Source organism: Ambystoma mexicanum, chromosome 11, assembly GCF_040938575.1.
Source record: "Ambystoma mexicanum isolate Mex_15411 chromosome 11, UKY_AmexF1_1, whole genome shotgun sequence".
NCBI lineage: Eukaryota > Metazoa > Chordata > Amphibia > Caudata > Ambystomatidae > Ambystoma > Ambystoma mexicanum.
In genome coordinates this window covers 911,541,513-911,564,537 of record NC_090934.1, presented here as the reverse complement: position 1 = coordinate 911,564,537, position 23,025 = coordinate 911,541,513, and the positions used below count along the sequence as shown (strand labels likewise).

The window sequence follows — 23,025 nt, the reverse complement described above, 5'->3', positions numbered from 1 at the left end:
GATGTAGGCTGCTACCCCAGCTGCCCTGATGACAAGCCCTACCTTGATGAGTTTACCATGACATGCACCGAGCACGTTTGCTGCGATGAGAATGGAGCACACTATGAGCTAGGAGAAAAAGTTACGACGTCGGAAATCTGCAAATCCTGGTAAGGCATCATTTCTTTACTTTATTCGATTTGTAGTGCAGAGCCACAAACCCGTAGGTGTGAGGGCGCAGACAAGCCAGACTAGACATAAAACATTCAAGGTCCTGTAAAGGCAGGTGATGGAAATCTCCACCAAGACCAAAGGTCCAAGGAAAAAGGTCTAATAGGCGAATTCCCGAGCAAATCGGAATGAAATCAAAGTTCCCGAGTGACATGTTGAGCTGATTACAAGCCCTTTCAACATAAGATGCGATTACATTTAAAGAGATCTTGCACACTTTAGCCTTTTACCTTTGACGTCCTTCAGTGCTTAGATGATCAGGCCATCGCAAGCAATAGACAGGTTGTTGGGTTTGTTAATGCATGAAGGTTCATCTTGGCCGACAATAAAGAAAGCCCTTGATGTACCTATTGCTCCTGTTTCAAAGGGCGGGCTGTGTGTCATTTCGCCTCTGCTCCTGCTATACGGTTGTGTTTCACTTTTTGCTTGTGGTGCTGCACACCGATGCACAGCACACAATGGAAACACTGACATTCGATATTAAGGGCACTGCCCCTAGGGAAGTAGTGTTGCACTTGTGCTCTGTGTTTGGCCCAATAATGCCATTTAAACGCCCTCAATGCGAGTTGGCACCGCAGAGAAAAATCTGCAGATTTGTAATTCTAGGCCGGCCTATGGTTTCCTAATAGCCTTGTCCAGCCAATAAGCAGTCATACCAGATCTTAAGCATAGCAAATCCAAATGACAAATATCTGCCATGCGCCCCAAAGTCCCCACCCTCCAAAGTCCAATATGTGCAAGTGGTTCTATAGGGACGGTTTGCAGAGTGTGTGTGTGTGTGTGTGTGTTCGCGCGCGCGTGTGTGTGTGCGCCGGCGCGCGCCCGGACGCGCGTTGCTCATTTTGCATTGTGCAAGCATGCCCACGAGCTCTTTGGCAGCAGAAAAGCTGTTTTCTCAAGTAAGATGTAATCTCTTTACTCATTTTTCAGCAATTGCACCATCGAAGGCATCCAGTGCACCGATGACGAAGGTAAGGCGCGTGTTTGTGAGTAATTTATGAATATTGATCCCACCCAATGTTTGCACATGTGCACAGCCTGCTCTGTTGGTCAATTGCAACCTTCTGCCCCTTTGTTAAATCCAGACTGCTGTGTATACGAAGGAAAGAAGTATCGGTACCTGGAAGAAATTCCCTACTCAAGTGGTGATCATCTCTGCCGCAAACGCTTATGTGGAGCCCATAAATATCCAGTCTGGAAAGATGTGTGTACACCAACAACCACTCCCTTCTATTCCAGCACCATAACCAGACCGACAGGTAGGGAAGAGCACTTTTGCAGCAGCCGTTGATGTTGTAATTTTTGCCACTAGATGCTGTTGCTGGGCTTCTGACAAGCGTCTCTTCATCCCGATAGGACACTTACAAATTTAGCCCACAGAGATTTCATAAAAGAAAGGGAGAATACTGTGGAATGTCCACCTAACTTCCAACAGGCTGGAGAGATGACAATGCAGTTCCTTAAGTGAATGCTGAAAGTGTGTGTAGGCATGCAGGATTGCTTTGCACTCACCTAGAGTGCCCCGCCAGAAGCGGCACGGGCGTTCCGTCCCTAACACCTAGTCCATTCCGTAACATGAGATGTTCCCACTGTCACATTTCTCTTGCTCTCATACCACAAACGGACAGAACCTTTACTCACTGTAAATACAATTCAGGGACTGGGGCCTAGGGTGGCACGTGCTACCCCAGGAATCTGATTGGCCACCACTGGTGCCACCCCATTATCCTAAACTATAATCTGTGTGTGTGTGTGTGTGTGTGTGCGCGCACGCACGCGCTCGCGCGCACCGTCGTACTTCATGCCACACCTGCATAAGGCCTGCATAAGGCAGTGCTCCAATTGGGCCACCCCAGTAAAAAGAGTCTGCACACGCCATTTTTCAGGGACCACCTCTGCCATGTTAGAGAGTGCCACAATCATTCGCTAGTTGTTACTCCTGTCATTCCAGGGTCATTTGGTTCCCTCCCTCTGCGGTCATGACAGAAGCAGCAGGTAGCCATTCTGACTGCAGCAAGGGGATAGCAGCTGCCCAAATCCCTTGCATGACTGTGTCAGCCCTTGCCAATTATTCAAAAATGCACAGTGCCAGTGGACCTTTTTATGATGGAATCCTAAGGCAGTAGCCAATACTCTTCGGAGTTCAACATTCTACGCAAGAATAGCAAGAAAAGAACGCCACAACTTTATTTAAATATTTAAGTTACATCCCAGGTCAAAATTACATGAACCTAGGTTTAAGATATTTTTCCTGTGTACTGAGATGGCAGTGCCCAACCTGTAAAGAGTGTGATAGTGGTAGTTAACACAGAGAAGCACCCAGCTGACACATAGTGTACATGGCTCATTAAAATAATTCCTCTACTGAAAGGCCTTCTGTTGCCCCACGAAGCTGGTATATCCGGAGAGGACCGATGTGTGCTCTAAACAGCTAGGATGTCTCCAGACTCTGGAGTCTAGAGGCAGCTGCATTGCTGCACTCTAAATAAATATAGAGTGGTTATCACTGTAAACATTTAAGTATAATGCTTTTTCAAGACAAAAATAACACTCTTTCCATATTTAGGTTACCTATTGTACCTGTCTTCTCTGCTGCCATCTGCCGATTACTATCGTGTAGGGTATTTATCTTACTATCGGTAAAGTGCTCTCATTTATCGTGGCTACTCCCACACATGCTCTAACTTGTAATAAGAAAAAAACAGGCAGACATTCTGTTCAAATGCTGCATGTTTAATGTACAATCGCCCATTATGGCTAATCTTTTGTTGCCGGGCAACGGCCCTAGTCATACAATCAATACTGTTCCACTATCGGTGCCTTCATGCCCTCTAATACATCAAAATCCGGACTCGGCCCGAGTCACAGAGCATTTTTCAATGGGGTTGCAACATTATAAAACGCTTCTTTGAATCAGGCCCTAAATATCTGTCGCATCCCCACTGAAATCATGTTGCATCAGGTCGGTTCCATGGACTCTGGTTTCCATCAGCTAATGGGCACTCCCATGGTCTCTGACCCTGACCGTGACATGCAGAAGGCCACTGATGCATACTCTAACGCATCAAATGGCTTATGTCAATCCTCCATTACCTCCCCTTTTGAGCCTGATCTCTGGATGGAACAGCCCATTGGATTGCTTCGTTGAGCTTCTCCCTACTCAATACACGCTAGCTGTTGCGGCATGGGGTGGAAATCCATGACTTTCTTACAGACTTTACCACAGACTTTCTTGCCATAAGTGAATCATGGTTGAACTAGGCAACTCCCTCTAACGCTACTCTGGCTATTGCCTCAGCGTACCAAATCATTCGTGCTGATCGTGCTATCTCAAGAGGTGGGGGAGTTTCCATTCTGTTTAATAAACAGGTTAATTTGCATGTTATTCTTCTTGAATGCCGCGATGATTGTGAAAACCTTCTGGCCAAAATAAAAATCAATGAAAATGTATCCTTAACCATTATTGTCATCTATTGACTGCCAAGAAATATGTCTTTCTTTGAGGAACAACTCCTCATTCTACTCAATAGCATTACAAAACTAAGCTCCTCTGTGATCGTTGTTTGTGATTTTAACCTTTGGGCTAATCAACCTCAGGATAGACCCGCATTGCCCCTTTTAACTGCCTTAGGGTCCATTGGGTTCTCGCAAAGAATTAGTGACCCAACCCATATATGAGGACACAAAATCAATTGGGTCCTGACGGTTCTACATTATTTCGCCGAGGTATTTTTCATCGCGCTTTTTGCATTGCCGTTTTGTTTCGAAAAACTCATTGGGTTTTTTTTTGGTTTTTTTTGGGGGGGTTACCCCTCCAAGCCCCCCTATTTTTTTTTTTTTATTCCCTTACACTCACAACCATATATTTAATTGTTTAGCCCCCCCAACAAAAAAAAAAACGCGATGAAAAATACCATGGTGAAATGCGTGTATACCGGTCCTAACACACCATTTAGTGCTTTTAGTGCTACTATTATGCCATGTCTCTAGTCTGATCACTCTACAGTTAACACTGTTGTCCTGCCCCCAGCTCTCCCTTTCAGGCGGGATGCTATTTCTAGACAGTTTAAAGTGACCAGAAATGTTATCATGCCTCAGAAATTGTCCAATGTCTCCTTGGACTTGTTAGCCCCTCTTCATTCTTTTGATAATTCTGATGATCTTGCCCTTCATCTGACTTTGGCCCTTAATCTTGCCATTGAAGTGCTTGCTCCCAAAAAATCTAAGCTAGTAAACCCCGGATCTCATAAAAACTTGTGGTTCAATGAAAATATTTTGAAATTTAAACACTCAAAAGGGACTGCAGAAAGAGACTGGCAGAAACATCCCTCTTCCCAGACGTTATCGCTATAAAAACAGTCTGTTAAAAAAATATAAATCAGCAATCATTGAAGCAAAATCAACTAGCTTCAACAATAGGATTACTCTTGCTAAGTCTAGCTCTCAGGAGCTTTTTTCTATTTTGAAGGAATTTGAGTGTAAATCTGCAAACAAACCAGCACCTAATAAAGACTCTGCATGGTGCCAAATGATTCATGATGAATTGTCCTCTAAAGTTATTAGCCACCAACAAGCTATCCAAACCCAAAAAGGGATGCTTCTGAATAGCAGGAACCTCCTTCATCACCTACCGGTCCCCAAGTCACCCACGAAAAAACATCACCTGCAAAATTTGAATTTAATAATTTTACTGAAGCACAAATTCGTAACACCATAGCTGGAATGAAACCAACCTCTTGCTTCAGTGACAGCTGCCTCTCTAATGTCTTTAAGGAGTGTATGGATGTTTTGGCACTGTGGGTCACTAAGCTGGCCAACCTTTCATTCACAGAAGGTAATGTTCCTCTTCTACTAACAGGAGCCTGGATTACTTCTCTTCATAAGAAGAACAATCTTGATCCATCAATAGCCACATTTTATCGCTTATTACAAATGTTCACTTTCTACTGAAGATCATGGACTGTGTAGCATATTTTCAATTTTCAAGAATGTATCAAAAGTAATGACATTCTCAGTTCTTGGAGTCAGGTTTCAGAGCCAATCATGGCACTGAGGCCACCATGCTGGACCTCAAATCTAATATTTCCAATATTGTCTACCAAGGTCAGCCTCATGTTACTTGATCTATCAGGGCCTTTGACCTGGTCGACCACTTGTTGCTGCTGACCAGGTTAGATGATCAGGTTCACTGTACCAGCGTAACCACACAATGGAGCTGGTCCTTCCTGGGTCCTTGGAATGCCAGAGTGGCTGTTGAGGGTGCCAGCGCTTTACCAACTGCCACTACCTGTTGGGTTGCTCATGGGTCATGTATGTCTCCAATGCTTTTCAACATCTATGTCATGTCCTTCCGCTCTCTTTTGGATGATCTGGGAGTTTAGTTCACCAAATATGCCTATGACAATATGATCATCCTTGAGTTGTCTGGCATTTAAGCCCAGGATGCTATTAAATCAATTAATGAGTCAATCCAGGCATGGATGATTACCAATTACCTTGCTCATAGCACAGATAAAACAGAACTGTTTATCATCCCCTCAGGGCAAAAACTTAAAAAACTCCATAGTAACTATGAAAGTTTTATCATCCCAGGCAGTACATTTCAGTGGATAAGTGTAAACTGTTACTTCATGTTGTGTTGCTCAAACTCAATAAACAGAGTTAAAAAAAAAAGAGTGTCAAGGCACTTGGCGTCATCCTTGATGCCAAACACACAATGGGATCACGGGTTGCTCATGTTCGTGCCACCTGTGAGTATGTTACAAAGCTCCTAAACCACATTCACCCTCACATCTCTTTTTGCAACAGATCTCTGCTCGGCCACATCTCTGGTGAACTCTCACCTAGATTATTGTAACAGTCTGCTGCTAGGCATCTCGCAAGCCAACATCAAGCCTCTTCAAGTTACTCAGAATGGAGCTGTTAGGGCAGTCTATGGGTTATCCCGCAGAGACCGTATCAGCAATGCCAGAAGGGAGCTCCACAAACTTCCCGTAAAACACATAATTACCCACAAACATGTGTCCCTGACAGATGTGTCAGAAAAACAAGGCACCCCAATAGCTTGCAGATCACCTTACAGTCTTTCAATCCACTCACAACCCATGATCCTTAAACTGACATAAGTTGGCACAGCCCACATTTGATGTCCAGGCTCCTTCAGCCTGCAATACGTTGCCTCTAGACTTGAGATCTGCAAAAACTCTGTAAGAATTTAAGAAATTGACAAAATCGCATCTTTTTAACCTTAAACCGGTCTAGATTATTTTCATAGGCACGTTTCAATCTCCTGGATACTCTCCCCCTTTTTGTGTTCGTTATTCCTGATTTTTGTTTCTTTATTGTGCTCTCTAAGGCCCATGGTCGTGTGGCGTGGTATAAAAATGATTAATATTAATAATAATAATTAGTAATATTATATGAACAAGAATAATACAAATCTGGACAGCGTTAATCAGAATACAACAATCATTGATCACAATGATAATAAGTAATACACAAGTGAATGCAAACTAAACACACTATAACCGGTTGGTTTTTGCTCAGATTAATGTGAGGCATTGTGGCCATATTTAAGAGATACTGCAAAGATTTATGAAACAATCTAATATATAAAATGCTACAGAACACAAATGTTTATAAGATTATGAATGTATTCATTTACAGTTATGATCAGGAACATGGGCACAGTGCTATAATTCCTGTGATGCATATGCAAGCTAGACAATGCAATAACAGGCACATTGTCAATTCAAATAAGGATGACATATTTCTCAAGCAATAGTGTTCTGATCGCTGCAGAGGTTCAGTGGGATTAACAAGTGAGATTAATGTTTGATCAATGTCAGGAATGGTGAATATATGAAGTGGAACGTTTGATCTGGCAAGGACAGGTCTATACAACAATGGGGAAGATCAGGGGTGGACTGGAAACCAAAAGAGTCCCTGCAAATAATGCCCAAAGTGGCCTCATACTACTCATTTACAACAAGCCCAACCTATGTCTTATAAGAATATATAAAAATTGTGCAGAGCCTTCCATGAAATCTCCAGAGTTCCCTTTAGGCCAGTCCACCCCTGGTGAAGATCAGGATAGGCATGTCAATTTCGGATGCAACATTGGGCAAGTTTGAGGGCACTAGGCAGCTTGTAACTTTCACCAATGCCCCTAGCCCAATGCCCTTTGCATTGGGCATATGCCACAGATGTTCACAAAAAGTCACATTATGGGTAATGCTGAACAGTTTTTAATGAAAAGTCACAGATTTCAGTTACTAAAAAGTATGGTACATTTTTTTGTGTATGGGCCTATATGATGTCTGGGGTCAACCCTGCCTTTTTGGAAAAACAGTGCAGCTAGTACGATAAAGGATTCAAAATGGTTGATAAAAACAACAAAAGGACTGGAATGGTTTAGGTATTTTGCTGCATTCCACAGAGGTAAATTAAGATTAATAAACATTTTAAATAGCAATTATGTGATCATGCATGTAAAATGTGGGTTTTCAAATGCTTCCATTAGGTGAAAATCTAACATCAGCAAATGTGCTATGTGTAAAGAAGTTGAATTTCTTCAAAATCATAATTGTGGTGCAAATGCATTCATAGAAACTATCAGAAAATGCTTGCGTTTCTTGGAGAGTTTTAGAACTATTGATCAGAGCATACATGTAGGTCTTGATTTACGAGAAATAATGAGTATGGCTTGTACGTAAAAGGCAAATTATATATTAATTATCACTTCTGTTTCCTGTACAGCGCCCACCACAACAGTATGTGTTCATCAGAAATGCAAATGGACAGAGTGGTACAATGTGAGCTACCCACAGGAGGGACTGGAAAATGGTGATAATGAAACCTTTGAGAATTTAAGAAATAAAGGAAAACAACTTTGTGAAATGCCAAACGGCATTGAGTGCAGAGCTCATCAATACCCCACACAGTCACTTTCCACGTTGAAACAAAAGGTGATATGTGAAAAATCAATTGGGCTGGAATGTAAGAATAAGGACCAGAGTCCGGTAGCAAAATGTTATGACTATGAAATAAGGATCCAGTGTTGTACATATGTGCATTGTGAACCCTCAACCACAACTCCTCAATCCACAACCACTACAGAAACTACAACAATTACACATCCAACAACCACTACACCACCTACATCTACTACAGAAATAACATCAACTACTGAGGTCACTACAACTGTTACTCCAACTTCTCCAGTTTCCACACAGACCTCTGCCACTTCCATCACAACTGTCTCTTCAACAACTGAAACTTCGACAGCATCAACATCCACACCAACCACAACACAATGTGTCCCAGAGATGAAATGCCTGTGGACAGAGTGGTACAATGTCGGCTACCCACAGGACGGACAGGAAAATGGCGATAATGAAACCTTTGAGAATTTAAGAGACAACAGAAAACAAATTTGTGAAAAGCCAAACGACATTGAGTGCAGAGCTCAGAAATACCCCACACAGTCACTTTCCATGCTGAAACAAAAAGTGACATGTGATAAATCAATCGGGCTGGAATGTAGGAATAAGGACCAGCGTCCGGTACCAAAATGTTACGACTATGAAATAAGGGTCCAGTGTTGTACATATGTGCACTGTGAACCCTCAACCACAACTCCACAATCGACAACCACTACAGAAACTACAACAATTACACATCCAACAACCACTACACCACCTACATCTACTACAGAAATAACATCAACTACTGAGGTCACTACAACTGTTACTCCAACTTCTCCAGTTTCCACACAGACCTCTGCCACTTCCATCACAACTGTCTCTTCAACAACTGAAACTTCAACAGTATCAACATCCACACCAACCACAACACAATGTGTCCCAGAGATGAAATGCCTGTGGACAGAGTGGTACAATGTCGGCTACCCACAGGACGGACAGGAAAATGGTGATAATGAAACCTTTGAGAATTTAAGAGACAACAGAAAACAAATTTGTGAAAAGCCAAACGACATTGAGTGCAGAGCTCAGAAATACCCCACACAGTCACTTTCCATGCTGAAACAAAAAGTGACATGTGATAAATCAATCGGGCTGGAATGTAGGAATAAGGACCAGCGTCCGGTACCAAAATGTTACGACTATGAAATAAGGGTCCAGTGTTGTACATATGTGCATTGTGAGCCCTCAACCACAACTCCCCAATCTACAACCACTATGGAAAGTACAACAATTACACATCCAACAACCACTACACAACCTACATCTACTACAGAAGTAACATCAACTACTGAGGTCACTACAACTGTTACTCCAACTTCTCCAGTTTCCACACAGACCTCTGCCACTTCCATCACAACTGTCTCTTCAACAACTGAAACTTCGACAGCATCAACATCCACACCAACCACAACACAATGTGTCCCAGAGATGAAATGCCTGTGGACAGAGTGGTACAATGTTGGCTACCCACAGGACGGACAGGAAAATGGCGATAATGAAACCTTTGAGAATTTAAGAGACAACAGAAAACAAATTTGTGAAAAGCCAAACGACATTGAGTGCAGAGCTCAGAAATACCCCACACAGTCACTTTCCATGCTGAAACAAAAAGTGACATGTGATAAATCAATCGGGCTGGAATGTAGGAATAAGGACCAGCGTCCGGTACCAAAATGTTACGACTATGAAATAAGGGTCCAGTGTTGTACATATGTGCATTGTGAACCCTCAACCACAACTCCACAATCGACAACCACTACAGAAACTACAACAATTACACACCCAACAACCACTACACCACCTACATCTACTACAGAAATAACATCAACTACTGAGGTCACTACAACTGTTACTCCAACTTCTCCAGTTTCCACACAGACCTCTGCCACTTCCATCACAACTGTCTCTTCAACAACTGAAACTTCAACAGTATCAACATCCACACCAACCACAACACAATGTGTCCCAGAGATGAAATGCCTGTGGACAGAGTGGTACAATGTCGGCTACCCACAGGACGGACAGGAAAATGGTGATAATGAAACCTTTCAGAATTTAAGAGACAACAGAAAACAAATTTGTGAAAAGCCAAACGACATTGAGTGCAGAGCTCAGAAATACCCCACACAGTCACTTTCCATGCTGAAACAAAAAGTGACATGTGATAAATCAATCGGGCTGGAATGTAGGAATAAGGACCAGCGTCCGGTACCAAAATGTTACGACTATGAAATAAGGGTCCAGTGTTGTACATATGTGCATTGTGAACCCTCAACCACAACTCCACAATCGACAACCACTACAGAAACTACAACAATTACACACCCAACAACCACTACACCACCTACATCTACTACAGAAATAACATCAACTACTGAGGTCACTACAACTGTTACTCCAACTTCTCCAGTTTCCACACAGACCTCTGCCACTTCCATCACAACTGTCTCTTCAACAACTGAAACTTCAACAGTATCAACATCCACACCAACCACAACACAATGTGTCCCAGAGATGAAATGCCTGTGGACAGAGTGGTACAATGTCGGCTACCCACAGGACGGACAGGAAAATGGTGATAATGAAACCTTTCAGAATTTAAGAGACAACAGAAAACAAATTTGTGAAAAGCCAAACGACATTGAGTGCAGAGCTCAGAAATACCCCACACAGTCACTTTCCGTGCTGAAACAAAAAGTGACATGTGATAAATCAATTGGGCTGGAATGTATGAATAAGGACCAGCGTCCGGTACCAAAATGTTACGACTATGAAATAAGGATCCAGTGTTGTACATATGTGCATTGTGAGCCCTCAACCACAACTCCACAATCTACAACCACTACGGAAACTACAACAATTACACATCCAACAACCACTACACAACCTACATCTACTACAGAAATAACATCAACTACTGAGGTCACTACAACTTTTACTCCAACTTCTCCAGTTTCCACACAGACCTCTGCCACTTCCACCACAACTGTTACTTCAACAACTGAAACTTCCACAGCATCAACATCCACACCAACCACAACACAATGTGTCCCAGAGATGAAATGCCTGTGGACAGAGTGGTACAATGTCGGCTACCCACAGGACGGACAGGAAAATGGCGATAATGAAACCTTTGAGAATTTAAGAGACAACAGAAAACAAATTTGTGAAAAGCCAAACGACATTGAGTGCAGAGCTCAGAAATACCCCACACAGTCACTTTCCATGCTGAAACAAAAAGTGACATGTGATAAATCAATCGGGCTGGAATGTAGGAATAAGGACCAGCGTCCGGTACCAAAATGTTACGACTATGAAATAAGGGTCCAGTGTTGTACCTATGTGCACTGTGAACCCTCAACCACAACTCCACAATCGACAACCACTACAGAAACTACAACAATTACACATCCAACAACCACTACACCACCTACATCTACTACAGAAATAACATCAACTACTGAGGTCACTACAACTGTTACTCCAACTTCTCCAGTTTCCACACAGACCTCTGCCACTTCCATCACAACTGTCTCTTCAACAACTGAAACTTCGACAGCATCAACATCCACACCAACCACAACACAATGTGTCCCAGAGATGAAATGCCTGTGGACAGAGTGGTACAATGTTGGCTACCCACAGGACGGACAGGAAAATGGCGATAATGAAACCTTTGAGAATTTAAGAGACAACGGAAAACAAATTTGTGAAAAGCCAAACGACATTGAGTGCAGAGCTCAGAAATACCCCACACAGTCACTTTCCATGCTGAAACAAAAAGTGACATGTGATAAATCAATCGGGCTGGAATGTATGAATAAGGACCAGCGTCCGGTACCAAAATGTTACGACTATGAAATAAGGATCCAGTGTTGTACATATGTGCATTGTGAGCCCTCAACCACAACTCCACAATCTACAACCACTACGGAAACTACAACAATTACACATCCAACAACCACTACACAACCTACATCTACTACAGAAATAACATCAACTACTGAGGTCACTACAACTTTTACTCCAACTTCTCCAGTTTCCACACAGACCTCTGCCACTTCCATCACAACTGTTACTTCAACAACTGAAACTTCCACAGCATCAACATCCACACCAACCACAACACAATGTGTCCCAGAGATGAAATGCCTGTGGACAGAGTGGTACAATGTCGGCTACCCACATGACGGACCGGAAAATGGCGATAATGAAACTTTTGAGAATTTAAGAGACAACAGCAAACAAATTTGTGAAAAGCCAATCGACATTGAGTGCAGAGCTCATAAATACCCCACACAGTCACTTTCCATGCTGAAACAAAAAGTGACATGTGATAAATCAATTGGGCTGGAATGTAAGAATAAGGACCAGCGTCCGGTACCAAAATGTTACGACTATGAAATAAGGATCCAGTGTTGTACATATGTGCACTGTGAACCCTCAACCACAACTCCACAAACGACAACCACTACAGAAACTACAACAATTACACATCCAACAACCACTACACCACCTACATCTACTACAGAAATAACATCAACTACTGAGGTCACTACAACTGTTACTCCAACTTCTCCAGTTTCCACACAGACCTCTGCCACTTCCATCACAACTGTCTCTTCAACAACTGAAACTTCAACAGCATCAACAACCACACCAACCACAACACAATGTGTCCCAGAGAAGAAATGCCTGTGGACAGAGTGGTACAATGTCGGCTACCCACATGACGGACCGGAAAATGGCGATAATGAAACTTTTGAGAATTTAAGAGACAACAGCAAACAAATTTGTGAAAAGCCAATCGACATTGAGTGCAGAGCTCATAAATACCCCACACAGTCACTTTCCATGCTGAAACAAAAAGTGACATGTGATAAATCAATTGGGCTGGAATGTAAGAATAAGGACCAGCGTCCGGTACCAAAATGTTACGACTATGAAATAAGGATCCAGTGTTGTACATATGTGCATTGTGAGCCCTCAACCACAACTCCCCAATCTACAACCACTATGGAAAGTACAACAATTACAAATCCAACAACAACTACACAACCTACATCTACTACAGAAATAACATCAACTACTGAGGTCACTACAACTGTTACTCCAACTTCTCCAGTTTCCACACAGACCTCTGCCACTTCCATCACAACTGTCTCTTCAACAACTGAAACTTCAACAGCATCAACATCCACACCAAGCACAACACAATGTATCCCAGAGAAGAAATGCCTGTGGACAGAGTGGTACAATGTCGGCTACCCACAGGACGGACAGGAAAATGGCGATAATGAAACCTTTGAGAATTTAAGAGACCAAAGAAAACAAATTTGTGAAAAGCCAAACAACATTGAGTGCAGAGCTCAGAAATACCCCACACTGTCACTTTCCATGCTGAAACAAAATGTGACATGTGATAAATCAATTGGGCTGGAATGTAAGAATAAGGACCAGAGTCCGGTACCAAAATGTTACGACTATGAAATAAGGATCCAGTGTTGTACATATGTGCATTGTGAGCCCTCAACCACAACTCCACAATCTACAACCACCACAGAACCAACAACCACTATGGAATCTACAACTACATATCCAACAACCACTACAGAACCTACAACCACCACACAACCTACATCAACTACAGAATTCTCATCTACTATGCAACCTACAACCACCTCTCAATCTACAATGCCTACATTATCTACAACCACTACTCTACCTACAACTACTACTGAGCAAACATCAACTACTGAGGTCACAACAAGTGTTACTCCAAGTTCAACAGTTACTACACAGACCTCTGCTTCCTCAACAACTGTATTTTCAACAACTGAAAGTTCAACATTGACATCTTGTATGCCAATTTGTAAGTGGACAACTTGGTTTGATATTGATAAGCCTGGTATTGGAAGTACAGAAGGAGACTATGAAACATTTAACAATATCAGAGCAGCTGGGCATACATTCTGTGCTAGACCTGTGGATATTGAATGCATTGCAGAAAAAAACTTGAATCAATCTATAAAACAGAATGATCCAACAGTGCAATGCGATGTTACATTTGGGCTTGTGTGTGAGAATGAAAAACAAACTGGAGACTTTAAGATGTGCCCAAACTATAAAGTCAGAGTGCATTGTTGTGACTGCGTCCCTGATACCAGTCCTACAACCACAATGAAATATTCTACCTCACCCCAAACTACTACAAATTTGCCAACATCCACAACTGCCATGAGTACCACTCCAAATTCAACCTTAACTCCAGCAACAACGCATACAATTCCTTGCTACTGCCTCCTCAATAACACAGTCTTCCACCCTAGTAAGTATACAGTACCTATTTATAAAAATGTGTGTTAGATTATTATGTATTGTATTTATTTGTATGTAATTGTATGTAATTTAAAGCACAGAAATTGCATAGGCTAAAGAAATCACTTACTTAAAAAGTCACACAGGCTAACATAATACTCACATACATATACCTTATGTTTTCCTCCTAAAATACACAGAGCTCAGAGACATTTCTAATTTAAAATACAAAGTTTGATCCTAAAATACACATAATTCTGAGACATTTCAAGTTTAACATTATTGAGCTATATACATTGCATACATTTCCCAAGAAATTCAAGACCGCCAACTTCAAGGACACTGATTTCTCACAGACCATGTTCAGCCAGATATAGTCCAACTGCACCAAATCAGTGTTAACTACAAACTTTTTAAAATGTGAGGTATGTTCGACCAGGAGAGCCGGGCACATTAATAGTAGATGATGAAGGGTTTCCTTTTCAGTGGTCACACGGCAATATCTACAAACTGAGGTCTCCTTCCCATCATGGTTTCTGATAGAAATAATCTCCTTAGTGAGGAGGACATTCAACGAAAACCGCATAAAGTTGTTTCTAAATGCTTTGAAGGGAAACAGGCTTAAATATGATTCGACAGCACCCAAGCTTTTGTGATGTAGACAAAGGTGCTTATACAGTGTGCACTTCACAACCTATTCCCTTGTTCTAATCCAGTCACTCAAGAGCATATTTTTCTTCACCTTGAAAGGGTTTGTAATTAACATTTCTAAACTACAATCTACGGAGAGCAACACGCTTGCGCACTGGGAAACAAAGGTTTTCATAGCATTGTTATTCAACCTCTCCAAATCCCTATAGATAGCATAAAATTGTTGATTGTCAGCAGTATGGAATTTCCTATAAAGTGCCAATTGTTTCCATCATGCAATGCTTTCCAGAGAGCTGATGCCTAATTCCAAGCGAAAGACTGACATGGAGGTACTGCTTGGTTGAAAGTAAAACGTTTTCCGCCATAGCATAATTTCATAATAACATAACTCTACAATCAGCCACTCTGGGAACAATTCCACTCCATAACTCAGCTTTTGAATCACGTTTCCATAACTGAATTTTAAAACTGGAAGTAGGGAACACCATCAGTATTTTTTGTCAATTCTGCACATTTGTGTCACCAACAAAAGTGCTTTCTGGTGGAGGTAGTTCTCATAAAAGGCCTTCGAGGGGTGGGAAACAATTGGGTAGCCTGCATTTTGCATGCTGTTACATAAGCTGACTTTACTCTTCTTTATATAATAATTGTAATTACATTTCTTTTTATTCCTTCAACATTTTAAGACTTCTGTCTTTTTAGGGTTAACCCTGAGCTTTATAAAGTTAATATAGTTAAAGAGGACAAAGTGGTCAGCGTAAGCCAACAAAGAGACATTTGCATTCCCAATCTTCAGTGGGACAAAAGACGCGTCCATAAGGCACCCCCCAGTGTCGGAGACGTACATTTCAAAAAGCCATGGGGCCAAGTTACAGCCTTGTCTTAGACCCATAGATGTTGGTATGGGAGAGGACATAGATCCCTAATTATTTAGTCGGACTTGCACAGAAGTCCCTTCGGGCAAATATACCATAATATTAAGTAAAACCTCTAAGAAGTAAAAATTCTAAAGTATCTCCTGATCAGAGCTAAGGATAGATCCATAGACATGGCATATACAAGCAGGGAATCTTCCCTCCATGCAAGGTTCTGTACATATGACATTAAAAAGGCCCCACAGTCAATGCAGACTTGTTTCTGGAAGCCTATGTGGGGTGTCTGCAGTATTTTCAATATGCGACCCCGATCCTCCAGTTTCTCTAAAATAAGGGATGCAAAGATTTTAGAGTCTGAGTCTAGAAGTGTTATTGGACGATATGATATGACATTTATAACGTGCCCATACACATGTGTTTCTTGGATCATGTGTCCCCTTTTTCATAAATAGCTATGATGTGGGCATGTTTCCAGGATGGAGGAGTGGATCTGGTGGTCATTGTATCCTGACACAACATGGAAAGATTACGAGCCCATAACTCTATATCACTCTTAAAAATGTTGTTGACCAGAGAGTTTGGCCTGCATGCGCTCGAGGCACTGGCCCTGTGTATAAGCCCTTCAATGTACTCTATTGGGCCCAGTTGGCAGTAGGGGCCCAACCTATTGCATTCATTTTGTCCCCACCATACAACTCCACAAAATGGGCAGTCCAGGTTACTTCAGAGATTGGGTTGTTTTGTGGGCCACCAGTATCCCCTCTCCATACTGTTGGTACAATCAATGTCTTTGACTTTTTAATTGATTTTTCAAATTTTGTTTAATTAGCCTAACTCTGCCAAAATGAACCTCAATATCCAAGTTTTAATCCTTTATTAACCCTCGTATCTTTTGGTGTGCAATTCTCTTTAGTGCACGCACATGCTCATCAATGTATATGGCTCCTCTTGATCTTATTACTCGAGCTACTTTGACAAACAGAGGCCATAATAGCTTCAATGTACTGTTTAAAAGATACTGATGAAAAAAATGACAGCTTGGACTCATAGGACAGCTTCATATTACATTTTACAATATTTCCCTCGTGCCAGCTTAATCTAGTACATTGTGTATTCACTGACAACAGTTGGAGGCTAGATTGGGGGACATGAACCATTGTTGGGCAAGTAAAATGAGCAACTAACATACTGTAAACACTGACGAGTTCAGTGTTATTTCAAACATCTTGCAAGTGTCCTAAAGGGCAGATGTGACAAAGATAAAGTCTATAACTGGTGTACAGTACCTCCAATACCATATCGGATTACCAATTCCCTTTTTCTCCAATATATCCTTCAGGACACGCAGGCCCAACAACTACAAAGTTCAGCACCATTTTTTTCCTTTTTCCTATTTTTCTACCTACAGCTTGCTTATTAGTACTTAGACAATGATCCATGTCAGGGAGCGGACAGTCCACATTAAAATTCCCACCAACTATGGCTTGCCCATTGGGGTAGGTAGTGAACCATTCTTCTAATACAAGGTTTACTTGCTGAAGGAAGCATGCAAGATCCGTTATGGGGTTCCAATATATATTCAGCAATAGAAGGTGTCGATAGGGGCAATCATTTGGTCCCTCAATAAAGACTGTTAATATGCCTCTTAGAGAGGCAACGTGCTGAGTAATGGAATACCCCAGATCATTTCGAACAAGAGACCCCCTGCTGGGCACCCCTGAGTCTCTCCCCTTTCCAAAGAGCCCTCACACAAATCCTACAACAATCTACACCTCAAGCCACGCTTGTGGGTTAGCTTACAGCGTAATAGTGCTTCAGTTTAATAAACAAACACTATAGTCAAGAAGATGTGAGGAAGCCAGATGGGCATCCTGTCCTGCATGTATCCTAGGCAAAGCATGAGCACAAATAAATGGCAACTTATTGGCTTCGTTCTAATAATGATGGATGAAACACAAATTAGACACACACATAACACGGAACATTCACAAACCACAAAACCCGTTGAGATGATTTCCCTGTTTAGAAATGTGATACTCACACACGTAGTAACTTCCGTTCAGTTAGGTATGACTATTTTTCTTGCTACAATATTTTTTTTGTTTTGTTTAAATGTTTTGTGTTATGTGTGTGTCTAATTTGTGTTTTGTCCATATTTGTTAGAAAGAAGCCTGCCCATCCCATATTTTGCTTGTATCCATGCTTGCACTGACGAAGGCTCAGCCCTTGTAATCATCCAGGTCTTACGCAGCTGAAACTCGAGTTGGCATTATTTTGTGCTCATGCTTTGCCCAGGAGGAATGTAAGACCAGAAAGTGCACAAAAGTACACAGGACCATTTGCCAAGGTAGTTTTACGGCAAGGGAAAGCAACAAGCAAGCAGTGACAGGAGGAAGGGAGGGCATAGGGTGTTTAAATGGGAGCTCCTCAGGATGACCTTGTGGGAGAGATTATAAACTCCCGTAGACGCCAGCCTATGGTGACAATCATGGACATGCCTCTCTACCATAATCCATACCATTCTAAGCTTTCTGCCTCCAGAATTTGGTGTGCCACTCCTATATTGCGCAAGTGTCCTAGAGTAAGAAGTGGACTAGACACTAAGGCGCAAGCTCATATCACAGAGCTGAGTTGTGAGAATGTATGTGTTGTTCCCTCAGCACATCTACACACTATCTGATTTTTAAACTGCTGTCAATCAAGCCTTCAGTGAAAATTGTGCACGTTAAATAATGTTATATCAAAGCTGAAAGGGATAGTTGTAAAATGAAATCCCCTCACTTTCAACCACTCATTTATGATATCAAATCAGTCACTGTACCTTCCTGTAATGTGAAAATTAATTGTTGCCACTGACTGCATACCCCAACATTGTGGTCAGCTCCCTGGGCTATCATTGAACTGTGTATGGTCCAGGTGCAGGCCTCTCTAACTCCTAGGTGGGGATTGTACTTCCTACCGGCACACCTCAAGATTGAGGTGAACCCTCTGGACCATTGCTGCAATCTGAACGATATTAAAACATGACTCACACCTAGCCACTCCAAGAAACTGATCCCTGCTGTTTAGTTGAGCACCCTGGACCTCTACTCACCATGTACCATCCAGGTATAGGGCTCCCCTTTTCTAAGTGCTGATTACTCTGCCTTCGACCACAGGTTCGAGGTGAGCCAACTGAATAATCGCTCATGTGCTCCGGCCAGATACAAGGCTGCCACGCCCCCCACTCCTAGATGTTGATTGCACTCCCTGCAGAGCATTGTGTGACGCGTGCTCCCTGAACCATTGCTATGTCGTACACCAACCAGGCATGGGGATCATTCTCCTCCCTCCAAGATGGTAATTGCACTGCCTACATACCCAGAGATTGAGATGGTCCCCCACAATAATTGCAGCTCTATCTACCCTCTGGGCATGGGGCTCCCTCCCTCCTCAAAAACAGTATTGTCCTACCTGCACACCGCACAATTGAAGTGAGCCGCATGGACCATGTTCCAGACAGGCACTGGGGTCCCCACATCAAAGATGCAGAATGCATTGTCCACACACCCCAAGGTTGAGGTGAGCACCCTTGACCGTCTCTGAACCATGTACGTTCCAGATAGTGGGCTCCTCCCTTCCCCCAAGACACTGATTACACTCTCTGCATGCCCCAAGATGGGCGTGATTCCCTTGGATCGCTGCTCTGTGATGTGCCATCTCGGCATGTTGCTCCATACCTTCTACATTCAATGATGTGACTGCCAGTTAGGAAGGGGCCAGGCTACAGTCATATCATCCCCAATCCAGCCCATGATGGTACTCCAATTGGCATGCAAAGAGTCAAATGATGCCCACAGTTGGCCAGGATAGGAATCACCCCATGCTGGTCAACAAACAACAAAGGGCTCCACTGGCTACATACTTCACCTGCTTGGCTCTGTATGAACCTGTTAGAGTCTATGGCTCTCTTCTCCTGCTCTTACCCGTATCCCCACCATCCTGGCATACTGGTGTTTCTCGTTTCCCCTTCATGCCCCCTTCCCATTCGATCTATTCCCTGACACCATAAACAGCAACCTGGTAATTCGCTTTGACCCCCCTCCACCCAATCCATACCAACCTTTGCTGCCTTACTCAGTCCCCATCCTCTTGTTCTCCTACCACAGTCATTCAGGGCCTCTGGACACTCTTTCCCACTGACCACGTTGACTCACATCTTCCCAAAGGTGAAGTTATGGATGCAACTGAAACATTGATATCCCCACATGACTCTTCCACTCTGGCTGCCCTAGGTAGAGACTTCACTATCTTCTCCAACTCCCCTTGATTGACTAATACAAGTGACGGTATTAGTCTGATGATAATTCAAGACAAATCATCTGCTCTTATTACCCTGTCGATATCTCCCTGTCCTTATTTGAACACAGTCTGCTAACCTTCATGCTCCCACCACCTCTAAATTCTTCCCATGTACTGAGTATCAGGAACAGTGAATCGCCTCTGCTGTGATCTTGCCATATGGCTTGAAACCATCTGAGATACCCTGCATTTATCACGGGCGAGTGCAGCGTGACAAAGTTGTCCAAGGCCCATCAAATACAGCTGGAACCCCCTCTGTCTGAACACAATCTAGTCAACCTTCACAACTCAAGACAACTCACTTGACCCCATATTCATTTCTCCCTCAAACTTGCATTCCATGTTCAGTACTGCACTGGCTCAACTCTTTGACATTACACTGTCTTGCTAGCTGGTTCACCCTCCTCTGGCATCGCCCCAACCATGGATCACCCTAACAATCTAACAGCTGGCGCCTCCACAAATCGCCACTTTTGTCAGTGGTGTAAAACGCACCCCCTGCCCTCCTCACAGCATGCAGAGACTCTGCTTGCCTTTACCACCGCTTTCAACTCAGCCAAATCCTCATATTACATCAAACATGCACTCTCCACTCACATCCAATCTGTACTTGTCCACACACTCTGCTCCGTGTCCTCCTCCTGGTCATTCGATCACTTCCCCTCAAAGATCGCAAAAACACATGACACTGTGCCCACCCTCTTATCTTTCTCCCTCTCTCCTCCTCTACCCACTCCCACTCTGTCTTCTCTGTCTACTTCATAGCATCTTGTCTTGCTAAACTGATTCCGATGCTCTGCTTTTGCAAACCATCCGTTGCCCTGTTGATCTCATTGCACTCCAAGCGATAAGGTATCTTGCTCCTGTTAATTGTCATCACTTCTTTCTCTTCAAACAACTTCGATGTTCTGGCATCTTTCTAGCGTGCTTTGTGTGTTACGTTTTTGCAATCTGTAAGGAGCATGGCCATCACGAGTGGTATCCTAGTGCCATTTGCACGAGGACTGTTTACACGTGGGGGAAAGCAACCAGATTTCCTAGTATGACATAACGCCTGCAACGTAGGGATAAATTTAAAAGAGGATGGGCGTGGTGGCGCGCGCCTGTAATCCCAGCATGAGTGGGGAGGCTGAGGTTGTGGATGGGGGTTCGCGGCTGCTGTTCGCATCCACTGGTGATCTGAGCTAGAGCTATCTTCAGTATATTCTGTGTAAAAGAGGAAGGCAGAGAACCCAATAGGGAGGAAGCAAGATCGGAGTAGGAGCAGCTTTGCGAAATCGCTACCACTTCATATTGCTGCTCCTTGTATTCAAATCGCATATGGGCATTGCTCCCAATACATTGCCGACTTCACCTCTCCCTTCTTTCCCTCTGGAGCACTGTGCTCTTCAACTCGCAACAATACATGTGTTCCTGTGCCACTGCAATGCTTTCCACCAAACCATGACAGAAATCCCATTTACGGAAACTACTCAAGAATAGGCTTGCATTCCATGTGCTATCATGTCCAACGATTCCTTTCCCATCCGACCGTCTGGCGTATTTTACCTGGATATGATACAAATAAATAAATATATATATATATATATATATATATATATATATATGCTGCGGCTCTAGTAAGACTGTCACAACGCATAAATATGCATCATATGTAAGTATTGTCTCTCTTTTACCAAATATCCCCTATCCCATTGCATACACTCCTCCACCGCCAAGCTCGTATTTACCTATACAATCAATGTAACTTTGTAATGACACACTGTCTAGGGACTGCCTTTCCTAGCTGTACTCTTGTCTTATGTGGAGAATTTCTAGTATGTCTGCAAAAATACAAATAGAAATCTAAAATCTGTAGGTTTTGGACCTCAAACATAGCCCATTGTTATTGCGCAGATTGCTTGTTCTTGGTTAATTTGTTTGAATTCTGCCTTCTATAGCTGAGCAAATGCATCAGGAAAATGACACGAATGGATGCACTGTTTACTGGGTTTGTAGTGACAGTTGTGGAGTTGACAGAATCGCAACAAACTGCACAACTGTAACAACGCCTCCCACAACGTCTCCCACAACGCCTCCCACAACGTCTCCCACAACGCCTCAGCACTTGGACTGTGATCCCTACAAGGTAAAAGAAAGTCGTGACAGGTCTATACTTTCTGAAACATGGAGAGTTTGAGTCTATCAGTGCAAAATTCTACATTGTATTTCATCTTGAGTTGATCTAAAAGGTATTGGCATTTTCTCTAAATGCAGGCCAGAATTAGGCTGAAGACACACGTCCATTGACCATAGATGAACATGGGTAATGCTGCCTGCTACGGAAAAGGAAGCACAAGGCTCCAGAGCAACTTACTGCACACCTAAACTAGGTCCATTGTGGCAAAGTGACCACCAGTATTTGCAGGGTAGTTTTGGTGCCCCTCACATTAAGCTTACATTTTCATTCAGTGACTTAAATCATCAGAGATCTGATGCTCGGAAAAGAGACCAACAACATAGCTTTTTCTGCATATGCCAAACGTCAAACAACATAGCTCTTTCTGCATATGCCAAACAACAAACAACATAGCTCTTTCTGCATATGCCAAACAACAAACAACATAGCTCTTTGTTCATATGCCAAACAACAACATACCTCTTTG

The 23,025-nt window shown here is 42.7% G+C and overlaps 1 protein-coding gene across 1 annotated transcript in view; it reads left to right on the top strand.

Moving 5' to 3' along the window:
- The window catches only part of LOC138505068 (mucin-5AC-like), a 160,365-nt gene that overhangs the window by 76,626 nt on the left and 60,714 nt on the right, over positions 1-23,025 (top strand). The window contains exons 26-30 of the mRNA XM_069625391.1: positions 8-149; positions 1,141-1,181; positions 1,296-1,469; positions 7,969-14,523; positions 22,321-22,508. Coding sequence (XP_069481492.1) covers positions 8-149; positions 1,141-1,181; positions 1,296-1,469; positions 7,969-14,523; positions 22,321-22,508 — 7,100 coding nt within the window. The remainder of the gene's footprint in view (positions 1-7; positions 150-1,140; positions 1,182-1,295; positions 1,470-7,968; positions 14,524-22,320; positions 22,509-23,025) is intronic.